The 21,080-nt window shown below is 41.0% G+C and overlaps 1 protein-coding gene across 1 annotated transcript; it reads right to left on the bottom strand.

Annotated features, from left to right (window-relative positions):
* Positions 1 to 652: 652 nt before the first annotated feature.
* Positions 653 to 20,072, bottom strand: LOC108598384 (insulin gene enhancer protein isl-1). Its single transcript, XM_017985006.1, has 9 exons — positions 19,376 to 20,072; positions 4,352 to 4,541; positions 3,581 to 3,711; positions 3,332 to 3,520; positions 2,032 to 2,152; positions 1,812 to 1,974; positions 1,540 to 1,755; positions 1,285 to 1,474; positions 653 to 1,214 (listed from the first exon to the last, which is right to left on the bottom strand). Exons 1-9 carry the CDS (start codon positions 19,521 to 19,523, stop codon positions 1,066 to 1,068), a joined length of 1,497 nt encoding a protein of 498 aa, XP_017840495.1. The 5' UTR covers positions 19,524 to 20,072; the 3' UTR covers positions 653 to 1,065.
* Positions 20,073 to 21,080: the final 1,008 nt, after the last annotated feature.

Below are 21,080 nucleotides of genomic sequence, written 5' to 3'. Positions count from 1 at the left end.
TTTGTAATTTCAGTTAAACATTTTCTATAGTTACTAAAATTACTTATGCACTGCGTTTTTATTATTAATATTAGTTAAATATTATTGAAAATACATTAGTTGTTTTACGAAACAATTTATAAACATCCTTGGTACGTTCGCTGCCTTACAATATGCTTTCGTTTTACACTATTTACGCATTGTGTTAATCGAAATATATATATATTAAAAAACTAACAAATAAGTCTAGATTTAGTTACAGTTTCTCACTTACGTTGCAATGCTGTTATTTTTTTTGTTTTTAATTTTCTTATTTTGTCATTACATTTTGCAATACAATTTATTAACTTAATGTAGTTGCAGTTTTCGAATTCGATTTACAAGTTGCCAAGTGCGTGGTTTTTTGTTTTGTTTACTTTACTTGTCAGTTTATATATAAATTTTTATATAGATATATATATATATATATAATTATGCCGTATAATACACACGAGGTTGTCGTTTTTTATTTTTTGTTTTATAGTAAATTTCTTGATTTTTGCAATGTAATTTACGCATATGAATTTTTGAATCGTTTTTATTTTTGCTGTGGCTAAAAATATACATATTTGCAATTTATAAAAGTTATGTACAATTTGTGTGTGTGTGTGTTTTTTTTTAATGTAATTCCCTACTTGACCATCTTTATTTTCATTGCATTTGTTTTTTATTTTATTAATGCGAAATTATTGTTAAAACTTTTCAAGTATGTGAGCATTTGAGTTTGTTTAATTAATTTAATACGACAAATAAGAACAACAAAAATGTATATTACATAACAAGGAAACTCTGACTCGCCCACCCCCCTTTATTACAATTCCCAAGAACACCCAACCCCACACCACCCACTAGTAAGTAGAATCGGGAGCCCACAGACTATTTGTTGGCACCGAATCAAAAATGAGACGAGAACATTGCACAAGCCCAATGCCAAGCCAAGCCTGCGAGCTGCTCGCGCTGTTTAACAGCCGCATCCTCGCCGTCGCTGCCGCCATTGCCCCATTGCCCCATTAAATGCTTGAGATGAAGCCAAAGATGGGCTTGCGCTCAGAGTACCGTTGCCGGCGAGCCGGTAACTTTCTGCAGCATTTGCATGAGTTGTTCCGTTGCCGACTGATTGGCCGACGGCGGCGAGGAGATCGATGTGGCCACCGATGCGGATGATGAGGACGATGGCGTCAGCGCCAGCTTGGATTCTGGTGGAGCAACAAAAGAAGCTACGATTAGATTCGGATACGTTTTGGGTCTACGGACTGCCTTGCATACTGTCATCGCTCTCCAGGTATGTCACATACGAGTCTGTGCTATCCGGATGATGGTGTGACGTGATGCCCGAGTCCATACTGCTGCCACCAGGTGGTCCATTCATTTGCTGGCCCGGCAAGCCCGGATGTGGTCCCTGTGGCGGCGGATGCGGCGGCATCACTGGCATGCCATTCAAGTCATAACCGTGCATCTGTAAAGCAAACGAAACGTTTAGAGATTGCTGGAGCAATAAGCTGAATGATTGTTGTTGCCTACCTGGTTGACCAGCTGCTGAAATGCAGGCGTATGTGTATTGATGGCTCCGTTGCTGTCCAAGTCGGCGTGCAAGGCGAAATCACTTAAGGCTTTCCATGGCGGTTGATATGTCTGCACATCCAGACCCTGCAGATTCAGAGGCGAGTCATGACGCACTGGCGAGCTGGCAATCATGGGTATGCCCTGCATGGCGCCATAGCCCAGCTTGCGTCCCTCCTAATAAATTAAAACGCATAAGCAAGAGCACAAATAAAATGAATACGAACAATTACCTTCTCCTGCTGCATTTGCAATTTCATTTGAATGGTCTTCTTCTTGTCCTTGCAGCGCTTGTTTTGGAACCACACGCGTATGACGCGCGGCGATAGGCTCGTCATCTCCACCAGCTGCTCCTTCATGAGCGCATCAGGTCGCGGATTCGCATTGTAGCAGGTTCTAATGTAAAAGCAAATGTGAAGTCAAGTTTATAGCTTCAGTGGAATGAGGACTTACCTTAGCGTATGCAATTGCTTCTCGTTCAGCACGGTGCGTACGCGAGTCGGCTTGCCATCCGATGGACCCGAGGGTCGTTTTTCCCTAATACTTTTATGTGAGCCCGATTCGCTGCCGGAATCTGTAGAGCAAAATGAGAGAGAGAAAGGCATATTTAGCTATTTTTGTAAACACTTTGAAGTTGCGTTGATAAAATTGTGCGCATTCTTTTGCGCAGACCGCAAAATAAATGTCTTTAGTCAAGAGCGTAGTCTAAGTCTAAAAAGGGGGCTGCAACTTTGCTGTTAAATGTTGTAGCCTAATGGCCTACGTCCTTGCCTTAAATTGACTTGAGATCACTTGGGGCGTTGGCTGCGTAATTAAGTCGTGTTTCACAACCCTCTTGACAAGTTGTTGTTCGTTATCTAATTTCTTGATCGCACGACACTCCACATTGGTAAAGAGAGAGAGATCGTTGATGCTTATCGCGGTGTCGGCGGCGGCGGCGGCGTTGCACGTTTGATGCTGTCAGCAACATTTTGGCAGTTTTTCGCAAAATACTTTTACGCAAATTAAACAATTCGCAATTGAGAATGGAAATCTAGTTGGAACTAGCACTGTCCATTGCTCGAGAGTAGACTTCAAAACGTGCCGCAGCTTGGCAAACACTTGCTGCTAAGTCAGGCTGCATGCCAGCTTCGAGTAGAAAGCAAACAGCAGCTGCCACACATAAGTGGGAACTATGAATGGGGTCCCCCAGACAAGTGAGCTGGGCTGATTGATCAACAGGCCAATTCAAGCCAAGATCTGAATGACAACAAAACTGTGCGAGAGAGCGAGAGAATTCCCAAGAAGTTGTACAATGTTTGTTTGACTGCTCCATGCTTCAGTGCAGCGGCTGCTGCCCCTGCAACACCTATTGCAAATTGCCTTGGAGCGCTTTGGAGACCGCACACACGCTCGGAGCTTGCTTTGGAGCTTTTGACAACGCCGCCGCTTGTTGATAAGGTCTGTTCCGTCGTTCAGTTTAAACAATGAGAGATTATGTTGACGATATGGTTTGACAATTGTCGTACATTGTTTGACGTTTGCCGATTTCTATTGACACTTTATCGCGTTACAAGGATGTAACGCTGTTTTTCTAAGAACAAAACACGAGCGCAAACGCTTTGTACTGCCCGACGCCAAAGGGGCCTGAAGCTATTTAGCCTAATTGGCTTTGCTCAACTCAACTCAACTCAATCGCTTGCAATTTGGGCTAATTGAACTGTAGTCTAGTCTAGTCTAGTCTAAGTCAAGTGCTTTGACTATAAACACTCACCTGACATTGAACCCAATTCACTGGAATGATTATTATTGCTAAGATTTGTATTGTTGTTATTACTACTGCTAATGTTGTTGTTGCTCTCCACAGACGATGTTGTTAGGCTGCTCTGCGATGACTTCTCCAGCACATCATGATCCTCCTTGCAATACAGCGCGCCCGCATCGCGTAACGCAAATTCATCGCCTAAATAAATAAACATTGACTAAGGCGCTGTTTAAACAATAATAAGACAAACTTCATTACCTGGCAGCAATTGTCGGGCACACGCTGAGCAACGAAAGCATTCAATGTGAAAGATTTTCGTCTTGGCTCGCATCACAAAATCATTTTTGCTGAAGGAGTTACCGCATTTATCACATTTTGTACCAAATAACCTGCAAAAGTAACAAAGTTATAGTCCCATGATTAGCTTAAATATTTATTTTGTTATTTATATATACAGTCATGAGTGTGAAGCCTTGAGTAAGTTCAAGTGCCAAGCAACTTGTTTACGACTATTAAAAACTCAAAAATTCAACATAATAAGCAGCAACGAAATAACAAACTTTATTTTTTTGTGCGGCTTCTGCCGCGTGTCTACATCAATCATTTGTGCAAGGAAAGTGTTAATTTATAGCTTTGCACGTGCTAATCAATAATTCAAAGATTTACACAGCACAAACACAAGTAGTTGGCATCGCAGACAGAGAGCAAACTGTTGGTTTTTATTTCTCCAGCACGTCATACATTTGGCAATGATGAAACCAAAAATAAAAACTAAACCATCTGCCGCCATCAACAGCTGACAAATTCAGAATGTGCTTATATTTACGCCAAACACGATTAGTTTGCAAGCTGTTTCTAATTAACATGGCTAACAAGCCAGCTAACTGTCGATTCAATGCTGGTTTGCTACAATTTTTATACTTTTCAAAGGCGGTCAAGCGCATGATCTTGCCAACTTATGAGCATGTGTAGCAAGTTTCACATAGCGCGTGTTGCTAAGCATATCTCAGTCGGTTATGGTTAACTTACCTAACATAATCACGCTTGCAATAGGTTTTGCCATCGCGCACAAAACACGTACAGCTTTCATCCAGAAACTGCCTGCATTCCTGGCACTTGAGGCAAGCTGCATGCCACTCCAGATCGGGCGCCACACGCAGTATATACTGATCATGAATCTGACCCCCACAGCCTACACAATGCGACAATCTTTGTTTTTCTGCAAGTAAAATGGAAATTTATTAGTAATGCGTTGCAAAAGTTTAGCTGCGTATACGTAATTTACATAGAACGATCAATTGCAACAGCTCGATAAATAGCTAAGTAACTTGATATTTGGCATTGATATAAAAAATATAATTAAATATAATTCATATATGTTTAAGTAACAGCGCACTTTTCTTTATAACAAATATTTAAATTTAAATAATCGAATTGGAATCGAAATTCAAAAATCCAATAGCCGTCGGCATTTTAAAGCCGTCGCCAAATTGACTTTGGCACGTGCTTTTAACTGTTTGCGTCTGCACTTTTAGCCAATTAAGCCAAAGTCTTGGTTGTAAACAAAACTAGAAACACAAAGATGGCGCTAATTAACAAACTGTTATGAAATAATCTACGGCACCAAAGCAAGCAGCAAGTAGTGTGCGGGGGGAAAAGGACTACAAGGCTGTGTGTTTATCCAAGGGAAATAAACTTTATGCGAAAACATTTGAAAAATTCATAAATCTGCCAGACTAAGCGCAATTTTCAAGTATTTAAGTTGCTACTTGGCACAAAAGCAGAAGCACCGAGAAAAAGGAAAAATTATATAAAGAGCAAAAACTTTGGGCCATTGAAAGCGCCAAAAGTTTGAAGCACTGTACGTTAGGGGAGAGTTAGTCGAAAAAAAAAATCAATGCAATCATTGGCACATTATGTACGAGTGTGTGTGTGTGTGTGCTATAAGCCTTGGCAGCAAGAAAAAAATAGCAGCAAAACAAACTTTTGCAACAGGAAAAACTTTTTTTGCCTGTTGAAAAATTAAGAAAAACTTTGACGCGCGTTTAGCACGTTTTAAATGTTTCGTTGTGCGCACACACACATACAAACACGCAGCTTTATGTGTGTGTGTGTAGATATTGCGTATCTTTCGCACTCGCAGCTTGTGTCTATGAATTATTTATAAAGGCGGAGCAGACAAGTTGCTGCCGTTGCCCGTTTCGTTTCAATGTTGCTGTTGTTGTTGTTGTTGTTGTTGTTGTTGTTGTTGTTGTTGTTGTTGCTGCTGCTGCTGCTGGCATTATACATTTTTTTTCGCTCTCTCTTTCTTTTTTATATTTTTTTGGTGCTGTGCGACTTTATTTCTTTACGTGCCTTTATATTTGTTGCTTTTATGCTTCAAGCAGTTCAGACGCCAGCATTTACTTCCCAAGTAAGCAAGCAACCACCTCCCCCCGTTTGCCACTCACGCTCATACGGCCTTCAGTTCAGCATTGGGCGGGGAGCCCAACCCAAAGCCAGCTACAATTTTCAGCCTTAGCCTTTAGTCGCATCGCTTGTGCTCTTTCTTCCCCCATAAAGCTACCCCGAGTAGTCAGTCATGTGTTGTTGTTGTTGCTGCTGTTGTTGGATTTGTGTGCGTGGCCACCATTTTTCTTCACAATGTTGTTGCTGCTGCTGCTGCTGTTGCTGCTGTCGCTTTTGGACAGCTTCTTTTGTATAAATTTCCAGGCTGTGTATCTTTTGCTGACTGACATTTCGCATTCATTGTTTGTTTGCTAGTGTGCGTGCATCTCTCAATGTGCGTGTGTGTGTGTGGGTGTTTGTCTGCTTTAATGATCCTGCGCACTGCGTTTTCATTTTTCTTTTGCCAACTCCCCCCAGCAACAACAGCAACACACACATACACCGCAGCCATTACGAGTCGTAATGGGAATTTAAGCGCAACTCCTGCGTTTGTATCTTTTTTTTTGCTGTTGCTGTTGACGAAGTTGGTGGCGCCTTTCCGTTTTTGCGGCATATCTTTTGCATGCTGTGCTAACCAAAACCGCCCCCAAAAATTCACTGTTGTTGTTGTTGTTGCTGTTGGGGGTGGCTTTGGCATTGAAACAGCAACGGGCTGGCGCTGTAGCTGGAGTTGGAGCTGTGGGGGTTGCGCTCGCGTGGTCGTGGTCGACGTCCGTGGTCTGCTCGATTTTTAGTTACGTTTTTCGGCGTTTTTGTGTGTGCGGCACACATTTTGATGGCGGGGGGGAGAGGCGTTTGGTTGACTGCTGGCTGAAGTTACAAATGCAATTTGCAGTCTCGTGTTTGTCGTCTATGAATTTTTAGACTGCGCAGGCAGCAGCCAGGACGGCAGGCAATTGGTGTGGCACATGCGGCTGCTGCGGCTTTTTCACTTTTAACGAGCCGCACTTGCAACATTTGAAGCACTCGCCATGCTGCGTGTCAATTTTGCTTATTTTTCTATTTTACCATTTTGTGCACATTTTGTTGTTTAACTATAAATTTTTCAATTAAACTGCCATCTGTCAACTGTTGTTGTAAGCTTGGCTTAAACTTTTTTTTTGTAGCGCTTACATTTTTAATAACCCCAAAAGCCATTGAGCATAAAATATTTAGCTATGAAATTGACTTGAAAGTAATATTAATAATACATTTATATTGATTGTAATACATAAATTAATTAACTCAGTATTTGTTCAAGCTTTTTGTAGTTGAAGTTTTCAGCAGTCTAAGTCTTTTTTTTATTTAGTTGGCTAGCTATAAAAAATTGCTGCTGCCTAGCTGTTAACTGTTAACATTTAGCAGCTAGTAGATAAAATGTAACTAAATCTACAACATGCAGCTGAGAAAGAGTCTCGCAACATTTAGCAACAAGCACAATTCGTATCTGCTGCAAGTATCTTGCGCGTTTAAGCGTTTTTATCTAATTACACGCGTTTCGTTCGTGTCGAGGAAGCCAAAGCCACAGCTACAGCCAAAGACAGAGCTAGAGCTTGGCCAACAAAGACAGCTCTGATGGATAGCTGGCTTGCTAGCCCGACTGGCTGCTATTGATTTGAGCGACTGTCTGCGTTTTGGCCGGGCTATAAACATATCACGGCGCATACATGGCCAATGGCAAGAAGATGCGCAGCCACCATACAGCAGCATCACTTATCAGTTGTCGGCAATCTTACAAAAGGCCAAAATCGAACTGCACACAAAAAAATTGCAAAATAAAAAAAAAAACGAAACAATTGCCAACCAGTTTGCAATGGCAATGGCTGCTGGTTGGCTCATTTGCTCTCGCTCGCTCGCTCGTATCAGTTTTGCAGCCATGTTGTTGTTGTTGCTGTTCTCGACAACAGCAACATGCAAAATGCAAAGCATCGATAAGATACAAGACACACTGCAAGGATTGCAGGCAAAGCAAAATTATGGGAGCTCTGCGGATATGCGCGCGATTTCAAAAGCAACTACTGTTTCGGCTTAAAGCCAACAGAGCGAGAGAGCGAGAGTGAGACAGAGAGAGAACGACAGGTAACTGAGGGGGGCGCGGGGTGGTGTGCTGTGTGTTTTGGCTTTTGATTTATGGCGCATTTGTTGAATGAAATACAAAGCGCAGCCACTGACAGTTGAAAAGCAAGTGCCGCGGAATTTCACATGCTCATATAAAAAAAAAGTATGACAAAGCCAACTAAAAATGCTAGCGAAAACTACAAACTTACATAGGCTACAAAATGAAACTGTTAATATTTTATACTTAAGCGCCTAAAAATCTCCAGCACACAAATCGACGCGTGACTTCTACGAAAATTTGTCATTTTTCCCAGAAGAGCAGCAGCAGCACTTGTAGTCCTGCTGTTGTTATTGTTTTTATTTTTTTGTTTTGTGATTGGGTTTGGTTACCTGCAAAGCGAAACGCTTAAAAATTAATGATGACAGGCAACAGCGGCATGAACACACGTGCCGCATGCCGCATGCCGCTCGTTCTCGATTTCGATTTCAATTTCTCGAATTCACATTTTGACAGACTCATCAATTTTGTAGATACGCGCGCACATCCTTACAGCCGCACCCCAGCTACAGCTACAGCTACAGCTACAGCTACAGCCACAGCCCCAGCTGCTGCTCCTACAACGAGTTGGGACGACTGTGGACTGGTGGCCACTGATTAGGCAACATTCGCTGGCCATTGTTTTGAGCGCTTTGCGTGGGCTGGGGCTGGCCCAAACCGAATGTCCACTGGGGCAACACAGCAGCAGCAAAGGAAGCTCTGCGGTTTTTTGATTTGTTTGTCTGCCTTTTGGCTTTGCCTTGGTCTGGATACTATCAATTATGTGGCCAGCTCTTTGTCTCGCTCTCTCTGTGTGTGTGTGTGTTTGTGTGTGTGTGTGTGTGTGTTGTTGTTGTTGCAATTTGGGTTTGAGCTTGGGCCAATCACTCCGATTGTACATCTTAAGTTGGCTTAATTAAGTGCAGCAGTTGCTTTGACAATGACAATGTCATCTGCATTTTGCTCTCTCACATCAAAAAAGCAACACCGCCAGACCAACCGATAGTTGCATACATACGTTTGTCTATATAAATTTGCCTAATTAATTACATAAAACACCAAAGAGCATCGAGCAATGCTGCAGATATTCAGAGCAACTCAAGGGCTTAATAGCTGTAAACTGAAGATGACAACGTGACACGCCACAAGATCAAATGAATTGAATAAAATATTGTGTTACATGCATTGAATTAATTAGCGACTAAATATATTTCATGCGTTTGGCATAAATGTTGCTGCTTAAAGCTTCAACTGTCTGGCAGCAACAAATATTGATTGATTTTCATTGTTCATTGATGTGCATAGAAATTTAGGCGTGACACGCGCTTGTTCATCTCAAATATGCATAAGTATAACATAACTGATCAATCCACAAAGCAACAACACAACACACACAACAAAATCAACAACAGCAACAAAATACAAACAACAGCAATAGCAACCAATATAAAAGAAGCCGTCGGCTGCAGTCGCTTTGAAGTGTTTGATTTTCGTATTGGCCGATCGAAGTGAATGCTTGTAGTTGTTGGCTGTCGTTTTATTGAAGCCAAATTTGAATACGAGACATGCAGCAAGCAGCAAGCAGCAAGCGGCAGAAGCTGCCAATGCCGCGACATCAAAGAGTGCCTGGACTCAAAATGGACATGGGCCTGCAACACACAATTTATGCCAGCCAACGCACACACACACATAGGAGAGATATTTGTGCGTTGCAAGCAGCAGCAACGGAAATGACCTTTTTGTGTGTGTGTGTGTGTGTGTGTCCGTGGCAAAACAAAATGCCGACGCGCTGCAAAGTCGAAGTTCTGGCCTCTTTGCCTCTTCTTGTGGCTGCGGCTGCGGCTGTGAGTTGCGTGTTGCTTGGCGCGCAGACAGATGACAAGACGAGATAGTGTCCGGAGCCTGAGCTTCTTGTACAACCGGCTGGCCAACAGCAACCAGCAAGCAACAACAGCAACCAGCAACAGCAACCAAGCTGAAGCTGAGCTGAGAGCAACTCAAATTCGAGCGTCGAGCGGACACGCGGGCTAAGTGATGATCATGATGGGTTATTAGGCAGGTTGCGTTGACAACGCATTTGTCTTGACCAATAATGCACAGTGGTGCCAAAGTGATAAAATCGAATCTTAAAGAAATTTACAATTTCTTCAAATATTAGTTTTTGATATTTGCAGACACACTTTTTTAAATAAGAATTATTTGTTTAGCAAATTCTTAAATTGCATGACTAACAGCGTCCAATACTGTCGGCTGAGTTCGTCTTACGCTTTGTAGCTCAATTTGACTCATTACTTTTTGATTAGAACAAATAAGTCTAACCACTGTGCTTAGCAACGCCGACGCAGGATTGCACTTGGGTGTATGTGTGCGTGTGTGTGTGAGTGCGATAAGCGCGCGACATTTATTTATGGTGTTTTAACACAAGTGTCGCCAATGGCCCAAAAAGGCGCCGTTGCTTGCTGGCCAGGCCCAAATAAAAACTCAGATCTGGGCAGCTGGGCAGCAGTGTCAGCGTCTTGTGAGCTGTCCCAGACCCAACAAAGGGTCACACAGTGCTACACACACACACACACACACACACAGAGGAGAGGTGAAAGCCGACGTTTCATTGTGAGCGAGTGACGGCTCAGCGTCAGTGCGAGCTCAAAATGTGTCAAATTAACGTCAAATTGTATTTTGAATTGCGGTCTGAGAGGCTGAAACTGAAGCTGCGGCTGGCCAGCTGGCCAAGCAACACAGGCAAAGCTAAAATTTAAATAAGGCAATTAAAGCTACAACAACAAATTGAAAAAAATTCAAATTTGTATGATAACCAAAGTGGGAAATCAAAATGCAGTTTAACCTTTTAAGGCGCAAGCAACACCAACACCACCCCACCACCCATCCAACCCAGCAGCACCCACTTTAAGCCACAACGCAAGTGTTTTGACTAGTTTGTTATTTATTTTATCATAAATTGCGTTTGGCATTTGCAGCGCTGGCTAATTAGCCAAAAATAGTTGAATTTGTAATTTGTTGCTGCTGCTGCTGCGTGTGGCCAAAGTATTGACCACATTGTTGTTGCTATTGCTGTGGTTGCCGTTGCTGACTTGTTTGTTGTCTCTACACTCGCAGGCAGGCGGCTTGTGTAAATATTTGACCTGACGCGTGTGAACTTTAACAGTTTTTATGCTTTATTTGTCGCAAATATTGCGCAAACATGAACAGACTGTCTGCTCACCAACAACAACAACAACCGCCCCCTGCCAGCAGCCTCAAGTCTTACGCTTAAGTTGCTTACAACTGCCCCCCCTGCGCGCCACTTGCAGCTGAAGCTGTGTGGCAACAACGTAGCTGCCTTGTTTGCATTTCGAGCCCTCGAGCTATATTCAAGTTGTTGTTGTAGTTGTTGGTGTTGCGCATGCGCGCACCTTTTGCACTTGAACATTGACTGTTGCTGTTGTTGTTGTTGCTTGAATATGCAGCATGCAACATGCGTTAGCAACATATTTGCCACAGTCGGCAAGTTTCATGCGCATGGTGCGAATTCCAGCAAACTTTTGAACAACTTTGCAGCCATACAAAAAATTATTATATTATAAAAGTTTAGTTATTGATTAATGCTAAACAGGGTGTAGCATGCCACTTGCTGCTCATTAAAGCCAAGAGCGCTATACATTTTATATATATATTGATATATATATATATATATGTGTATATAGCTAAAGCTGAACGATTACGCGCACGCAAGCGACTGCGACTGCGACTGCGTTCGAGTTGGGGATTTGTTGCTGCGGCTTAAGGGCAGACAGACCGCCAAAGGCTTGGCGCGTTGTTCATGCAAATTTTAACTTCATTTCGGCTTCGTTTTGTTAATTAATTTATATTATTTTATTTGGGTGTCGTATACAGAGCCGCCTTGATGCTGCTGCTGCTGTTGTTGTTGCTGCTGTTGTTGCTGTTGTGTCTCTTGCGTTGCAGCCGCAACGAACGACAAATTTATATTTAATGAGCTTCATAAAATTTGAATTTCAAAGGAGCATTGCACCGCTGCGGCATGTTCGTGCCTTCAATGCCACAAACACACGGATTCTGTGTCTTGGCGTTGATTGCAAAGGAAACTAGTCAATGAGGGATATATAAATTGCTGGTTTTATAGCGTTTTAAGTAGGGCTGCTTTATGAGCACAACCTGAGCTCGCTCCAACTCCACTCGAGCTCAAACTCAAACTCACACTCACACCTGATGCTATGATTCATTGGCGCTGTGTGGTCGTCGTCGCAGCAGTTGCTGTTGCTGTTGCTGCTGCTGTCGTCGTCGTGTAAGACTTATTGCTGCCCACTTAGGCGACAAAACGCTGTGCCCAGTGTGTTTGTGTGTGTGTGTGGAACTTCCTCATAAATAAATTGCGACTACCAGTGCCAGAACCAGAGCCAGGGCAGACGCTTTAACGCTTTTCTTTCAGTCTTATCCGCCAACTGGCCCAGCAACATTTTAATTTCAGCGCCAACATAATGAGCAACATTTTGTCTTGGCTACCTTAATAGAATGGTACTGGCTATGCCAAAAACAACAACAACAACATCAACAACACATATATATTTATTTATTTATTTGCTTATTGTTTGCATGTAATTTGCTTAAAGTTTATTGCGACATATTGAAAGCTTTGAAAGCATGTGGAACAAGTTTTGAAACCTGTTGACAATTTGCATTGATTTATGTCTATGATTTATGCAAAATGCAAAACTCCAACGACGAATTATGCATAATTTTGGTTTGCTTTTGTTTTATTGTACAGTTAAGAAATTTATTTAATATTATTTGATATAGCATTGAATGCAAATCGTAGATTAATATGGCTTACATTTAAATAATTTGTCAATGCAGTGCATTTAACCTTTTTATGTATGACAAACTTTAAATTGATTTAATTAAACATTTTCTCTTTCTCTTGCATAAACCATATTCTATTTTTGATTTGGTCAACAAACTTCGAGCCCCGATTTGCATAAAAAGAAGCCAGCGAGCTGCTGCTCATAAAAGAGCGAACAACAAAGTTGCTGATGTTGCAACTTGTTTGCCCAGTTCTTTGACTGTAACTGTGGCAACATTTCAATTCGACATAATGAGCTACAATTTGTTGCACAGGTAGGTTACACACAAATCCTGGCTGCAAGTCAAAATATTTACAGGTAACGGTAATTAGCCGGCTAGGCTACTGTCTGCCTGCCTCAGCCTCAGCCTCAGCCTCAAGCCTCTGCCCCCTGCTGCCGTCGTCGTCATCATCTAATTTTGAATGAGTTACCCCGCGGCGGCGACATCATCAGCAACCAGCAGCCAGGCAGCCAGTCAGACCGTCACAGCGAGCGGTCTGATGCGACTCTCGTCGAGAGGGCGGTCAACCTGTTGATGGCCGCGTCTGCCCAGCCAGACGACACTTGAGATTAAGAGCTCTCAATACGCTCGCTCGCTCGCTCACTCAGTCGCTCTCACTCTCTAAGCGAAATTGCTGCCGCTTGGCCACAAGTAGTTTATAAAAATAACCGATGCTTGTAATGCGATATTATATGACAAAGTGTAAGAGTGCCAGAGTGCTGTGCTCCATTGTGTAATGCTGCTGGCAGCATCTTCTAACGCCGCCTGCCTCAAGTGTCGCTTGAGATTTTTGAGCGAAGACAGACGTCGGCCGATTTGAACTCGAGCTTGGTGGCGCCTCGCAGGCGGCAACTATTTGATGTAAGCAGTTGCAACTGCCCATGAAATCATTCAGTGCATCCTGTTCCAAGCCACACTACACTGCTGCTGAAAAGTATATGCCCATTGTCAAGCAGCTTGGCTGTAGTTTTAATTTACAACTGCTGCTAAGCGTATTTGTTGTTCGTTGTTGAGCTATGCTTAATGTTTAGACTGCTTTTCATTTTATTAGCGCCTGCTTAATTAGTCATTAACAGTGAGTTATAAAAATGACACTCGTAAAAAGAGAGAGAGAGAGAGAGAGAGAGAGCAGCAAACTACAGTTAAGAGCTTTAAAAACGACGCCATTAAAGCAAGCAGCGTGCAACGTGCAGCGCAGCGTTGCATGCAACACGCTCCAAAACTGGCCAACTGTCGTCAGTGCGGTGGCGGTGGCTTAGACCAATGCACCTGAGCACACACCTCGCTGCTGCCTGTTGAGGTGTCATATGGCGCAGCGGGTGGTGCCCCACACCCCTCGAAAATCCCAGCGGGGCAATGCGACGCCAAAAGGCGCCGTTTAATGAGCGCCTGGAGAGCCACGAGTGTTTTCCATAGCTGCTGCGCCTGCTGCTCACTTCATGCTGCTGCTGCTTGGTTCTGCTTTAATTTCAGTTTTTTTTTTTGTTCACTCTCTTGTTGTTTCCTTTTGCACGCGATAAACAGGCGTGGTCGAAAGCCAATTTTTTTTTTTGGCATTATTTATCTGTTGATTTATGTGCAACTCAACTCAAAATGCAGGCGCAGTCGCTCTCTCGCTCACACTTTCAGCAGTTGTTGCTTATTGAAATTTAATATATAACCAAACTCAGCTCACAAACAGTAGCCGCGCTCCAGTGACAAGCGCTGACACCTTGACTGAACACCAAGGCCCCTGGACTTTAGTCGCAGCTCACAAGAATTTAATTGGCGCTTTAATAGGCCGACTACTTTAATATGCCCACTGTGCAGAGGTCTGCACCTTATTTGGTCAGACAGACAAGCCATAGGTTAAGGCTAGGGCTACAAACGCTTTAATTGGGTCAAAAGTGTAAACTTGGTTTTGAAAATAGAACTTAGAGCTAATTGTAAGAAGCATAAAAATCCAAAGGCTAAAGTTTAAAATACTTTTAACAATTAATTCATAAACTCAACTTAAGCTAATAATATTATATTGAGACTTGCTGGCAGCTTAGGCATAAATCTTGCAGTTTTGCTAATTTCACAAATTTTATCGCACGCTTCCGTCGTGTTTGAATCCTTTAAATAATTCTCTGCTCGGGCACACCCACCTTGGTTTCAAATTTATGCGCCACTCGCCAAAAATTTCGTCTATATTTTATGTTTGTTGCTGATTGTTTTTTCTGTTTTTTTGCTGCTCTGCTGTGTGTTTTATTTTTTCGGGTTTCCGGCCATATGTCTGTCTGTCTGTCTGTCTAACTGTCGTCTGTCTCTTCACGGTGTGATAAAGTTATTTAGGCGCAAATCATAAATTCCAAAACAGCAAGAACCCTCGCTGGCAAGCTCTTATCTGATTTTGCACTTGGGTCCAGGTTCAGGTCCAGGTCCAGGTCCGGGGCACTAGATCAATATATGTTTGTTCCTTGGCCTGCAACCGAAACCTGTGCGGGCACAGTTTGTCGTCTTGGGATACCAAAGAGACAAAGACAGCTGTGCGCCTGCGCCTGATGTCACAAATTTCAAATGCATTGGACTCTATATACGTGAGTGTGTGTGTGTGTGTGTATCTGTGTGTGCAAACAAGCTGAGATAGCTAGCAAAGTATTTGATTAGTGATTTTGATTCAGGTTTGTGCTTCAGGTAAATTTAGCTGGGAAGCTGCTGCTGACTTCGCTTGATGTTGATTTTATTTTATTTTGGCATTAATTAACAACGTTTGTGAAATTAGAAAATTATGCCTGGAATTTCCGTTCGCAGATTAGACAAAAAATACAACAAAAATACAACTAATAAAAATTAAATTAATTTCTGTTCGAAAAGAAACGAGAGTAGTAGGAATGATAATGAGCTCTGGCTATAAATCGAAAAATCAAAAGCAGTTAAAGCACAAAAATTGATTCACAGCGGAAATAAATTAAAATATAGCAATCAGCGTACTCAATGAACTTCTCGACTTTTTTTTTTAATGACGTGCGAGTTTAACAAGCCTTAGTTCAACTTTTGATTTCAGTCAGAGTTAAAATATGCAATCATCAAAAGATTAATGATGTGTTGGCCACATTTATGGGGCTAGACAAAAACAAATCTATTCCAACTCAGTCACAATAGCATTTTATGACGCTGTCACACAATCAACACTTTATAAATATAAGCTAGAGCCAACCAACAACTCCACTCTCTATATATAGCCAAAACTATTTGTAGCTTACAGCTTAAAGCCCAGTGCCATTCTCTCGGGCCATTTAAGGCAAACATTTAGACGACATAATACGATTACTCAACGGACTAAGCGGACTATCAAAGTTGAGTTATCATTAATTAATTACACGACAATATTTAGCTAAGCAAATGAATCAAGTCAGTGGCATTCAACCTTTCTAATTTGTATTGTCTTCACTTTGACAAATTATTTCTAAAATTATAAACATTTTAAAGTCGTCTGCACATTTGCTTAGCCAATTTTTCATAATTAACTTTCGAAACTTGTTGTTCAAGTTGAGCTTGTTGCCTGGCACAATTTAAATTAGCATGCAATTAATTTGTGCATCATTTAAACGTAATTAATATTAATTAAATTATGGCCAACACACACACACACAAACACACACAGACAGCATCGAAGCCTTTAATTTGCATACATTATTTTATGCATTTATTTTTCCACTGCTAATTGGCAAAACTATAAAATCTCTGATTTTTATGCGCGCAAATAATTGTCAACTTTTAACGAGCTCCACATAAAAAAGAATAAACAACTTCAAAATACAACAAATCTCTGGCCAAAAGCTGGGGCTATTAAAAATGCGCTACACGCATAATATTTGCCCAAGCGCTCGTAAGTATGCAATCATATTTTTTATTTATTTGTCACTTTTATTTATGACTTTAGCGCAAAAAATGAAATGTGTCGTGGATTGTGTGTAAACAAAACTTCAACTCGCGCTGTGTATATTTTTGTCTTTTACTATATTTAATTAATTTAACGACTACTTGAGAAGTTAGCGTTGACAACTCTGTTTATATATCTATGCATGCGAGTGTGTGTGTATTAGTGTGTATGTGTGTGAGACGGGGGGCTGGAGTGGCGAAAGCCAATGGGCCTGTTACATGAAAAACTCATTAAAATGTTTACAGGCGCACAAAAATCAACAAACCAAACAAAGCGCAAAGCGCACAGACAAACGACAAGCGAAAAATAAAAAGAATGAGAGAGCGCGTGAGCGAGAATGAGACAGCAATGGCCAACTAAACTGAAATTGTTTTCATTTCAAATATAAACTAAAAACTCACAGCTCACAGTTTTGCAGCTTTGTGGCAAGTTTCGGCACACACACACACGCACACACACATTGAAAAATAAAAGAAACTTTGCTGTTTTAGTTTTGTTGGCATCGGCGAAAAGTTTTCAAATTAAAATTTTGTTGCATTAAATGTTTAATGTGTGCGCAGCGCAAACTAATTAGAATTTAAATTACAATGCGCACTGCACTTTTTGCAGTTGTGTGTGTCTGTGTGAGTAACTGGTGTTGGCTCATTTATAATTCAATGTTCTATGTGCAACGTGTTTATGATTATGATTTTTCGTGTTGCTCGTTTATTTATTATTTTTATTTTTTGGCACATATACCAAACAATTTAACTAAAACTATCTTGTTCAATATACACTTGCAACTGGGGTATTGCTAAAGTTTGATTAGATTTGTGGGCTAGCAGTTAGAATTGGATTTTGAGCTCATATTGAATTTATAAGGAATTTTGTGAATCAAATTCAATTATGTGGACTTTATTTATTATATCAGCAGCATTAAAAATATAAAAATATAATACAAATATATTAAATTACAAATTAAGATTAATAGTTTTAAATTTGTTTATTTTCTCTGGAGCTGTTGTAAATGTTTTGCTTAAAAACAAATATTAGAAACAAAGTATCTATTGTATAAATTGAATTGAAGTTATAAAGAACTTTTGCAATAAATTTCTGCGTTAATGACAATTAAGTGGATTTTATTTGTTTTATATTCGTTATATTACAATTATTATTAAAATCCCTATAAATTGATTTCTTAAATAAAGAGCTGTTGTAATTTTTTTTTTTTTAAGTGATAATCCTTTCTCTCTATTGTAATCCAAACGCATGCTAATGCCATAGATGAAAGTCGTGGAATATAAATATAAAAATATATATATTATAGATATATTTTTGAACTCAAACATAGTTGGAATTCATATGCCTGGGCAAGGGTATTCAATCTTCTGGCTGTCTCGAGTTGGTTGCCTCATGTTTGATTTATTTATTTGCTGGTAATTCTTTTTGTCGGTTTCACTCACGTATTTATTTTTTCATGTGCTTTTGCGGTCTTTTGTCTGGTTACAAAATTGGCAGCTAACATTTGTCACAATTTAGCGTCCAATAAAATTTAAATAAAGTATATACCATATATATACGTATACTATTTGTCGCGTACACTTTTTTTAATGACACTTTTGGTCTGCAGCTGGCGTTTAAATATGCATGCGAATAATTTAGAATTGCAGCGCATAGATACAAAGAATTTGTCAAATTTAAATCGCATGTAATAAATATTTGTGCTTTAATTGCTGCGCAGCATTTAAAATGTCATTCAACTGTTAATTAGCGGCCATACATTTAAAAGTTAATGCGAGAGCAGCCACAAGGCTAAGTGTTCTTAAAGGAAATTACTGCAATAAGTCACTAGAATTACTTTGCTGAGTTAAGATGCAAATCAGTTAGCAGAGGTCAAAGCTCAGTCGCTTGATCAGCGAATCTTTAATTACAAGCTGGCGAGTTAGCCTTGACTTTTCAAAGTAATCAGCTTTAATTTTAGTGAAAAGCACTAGTTAAGCCGCTCGACAAAATGTCAACTAAACTAACTAAATTATATTTTGACGCTTTCATGCATTTTATTAGTTTTTAATGTCACTAAATCATTTTTTTACAGCTGACTGCCTAGCTCTAATTTGCTTTTGATTTTTTTTTATGCACATGCATACTTATTTTTTGTGCGAGTTTAATGACAATTTAATTTGCAAATTTTTTTTATCGTATGTTTGTCTAATTTGTTTTTTTGTCTGACTGGGGACATAAATAAGTCATTAACTCGTTTAAATAGCTTTATTAGTTGTGTATGATATGATGTGGCTATGAGTCTGATATAAAGTACTATTGGACATTAATTCTGCATAATTTGTTAAATGTCAGAGGGCGAGAGAGAGAGGGGTAAGCAGTAAATGTATTTATTGTAGGTGGAGATTGTCCAATTAAAGTTTTGTTTTTGTTGCATTTGTTGAGATTCGAATTAGCTTTCAATTACTATTGCATATAAATAAATTAGCTTAGAGTTCTTTCAAATAAATGTGTGTGTTTTTTATTGGCTTTAATGTATAAGACAGGTTGCTTTAGCATATATGAAATTGAGAGCTGTTGATCAACTAAATAAACCAAATATTCCATAGTGCGCATTGTGGCTGAAGAATTTTTATTTATTTTAAATGTTTAGCATCTTTTTCGCTTCTTTATAATTTGCCGCCGGCTGCTGCTATTACCAAGTTAAATTTATAGTTTCGTTTTTTATTGCATTTGTGCTTTGTTTATGGATATATGTAGCTATAGTAGGCTTGAATTGTTTACTTACTGATCACATCATGGCCGTGGCAATCCAAATCCAGGTGATGATTCATCACCAGCGATGGCTGTAATCCAGTTTGATGATTGTGATTGTGATTATGATTGTGCAATGGTAGCTGGTGAGCCAAATGGCCACCAATCTCTGCCATTACCATATATTTGGCTTATAGACCGGCAACCACACGAAAACACGCGAGAAATAAATGAAAAAACTCAAAGGCAAAACTCAAGAATTGCTTAGACTGTGCATTGAGCCAACAGAAATGTTGTTGCTGTTGATTTAGTTGCGCGATAAATCGGAAAGAATTTTGATGCTGCTGCTGTTGGTTTTAAGGCACTTTAATATGTTTTGAAGTTTAGTTTCAGCTGCAGGATGCTTTTGCACACACACTCTTTGACTCTTTGGGTGCTGTTGTTGTTGTCACAGTTGTGGGTAACACACGCGAACAGGTAAGTGTAATAACGCCATAGGTGAAGTTGCTCGTATCCAAAGGCGACGGCGGCCCACAAAAAACAGCGTTAAACAAACGACGACGGCGAACCGATGTTGATGACGACAACGACGACGAATTGTGTGTGTTCAGTGTGAGTTGTTGTTGTTGTGTTTTGTATCTTGGTATTGTTGTTGTTATGCACGTAAAAGCAATAACAACAACAATAGCAACAATAACGTAACGCGTTTTAGCAAGCGATGCTGACGGCGCTGCGACTGCTGAACGACTAACCGGCTGGCAAATCGTGCGCTCGCTTCCAGTTTGCCTTTGCTTTGAGGCCCAACGACGTCGACGTCGCAGTCGACGCAGCTACCCTCGCCTACCCAACCAAATGCGTTAGAGCAGCTGCGCTAGTCTCTCGCTCGCAAAATGTTACGCTCTTCGCTCTCAGCCCAGCAACGACGAAGCGAGCGCCTGCAGCAGCTGCAACCGGTTTGCTGAGAGTTTGGCTATGTGTGTGTGAAAGAGAGTGTGAGTGAGTGAGTGTTTGTGGAGTGGGGGCGAAGCAGCGTTTTGTGCTCTAGCTCTTCGAACAGGTGTTTGGCTGCACTGCTCGCACATTATGGCGCCATCTCGCTCGCCTTGATTTCTAAATGGCGTCCAAGCGGGCCAATCGGTTGGCCCCAGTGCGCATGACTTGCTAGCTGTCCTCCCCTCTCGCCAATAACAACAACAACAGCAACTAACAGAGGAGAAACAGCCAAAGCAGCACCAGCAGCAGCTGAGCTACATTGCAGTCGCCGTCGCTACAGTTTGCAATCCACACAGGCAGGCAATGGAGGCAGTCAAGCTATCCCTCAGCACCCTTTGCTTGGCCTTTTCTTTTACTTTTTGTTGCTGTTGCGCTTCGTGCTCTTCGTCTGTTTTTTTTTTTTTTGCTGTTGTATTGCTTTGCCTTTGTTTTGCCAATTTCGCTTTTGGTTTTCGAAGTTTGTACTACAAAATGGTTGCACTTGTAAGCAAATGCCGTTGCCCCTCCCCGTCCCACACTGGAGCACACCGCTCAACTGGTTTGTTGGCTGCAATTGTTGGCTGTGTAATGCGCTTGTCGAAGTTTTTGGCAGCCACAGCCGCCGCACCTTGTCTTGACTTGGCTGCTGATGTTGCTGCTGCTCATGTCTCTGCTGTTCTGTTGTAGCTGTGGCTACGTCTTTTGGCCTGGTAGCTACATCATAATAATTATTGATCTCTTGATTTTCTCTCTCCGTGTGTGTGTGT

The sequence above is a fragment of the Drosophila busckii genome, unplaced genomic scaffold (assembly GCF_011750605.1).
Source record: "Drosophila busckii strain San Diego stock center, stock number 13000-0081.31 unplaced genomic scaffold, ASM1175060v1 hic_scaffold_45, whole genome shotgun sequence".
NCBI classification, from domain to species: Eukaryota; Metazoa; Arthropoda; class Insecta; order Diptera; family Drosophilidae; genus Drosophila; species Drosophila busckii.
Note: the sequence above shows the minus strand (reverse complement) of the source record. Positions and strands in the feature narration are given on the sequence as shown.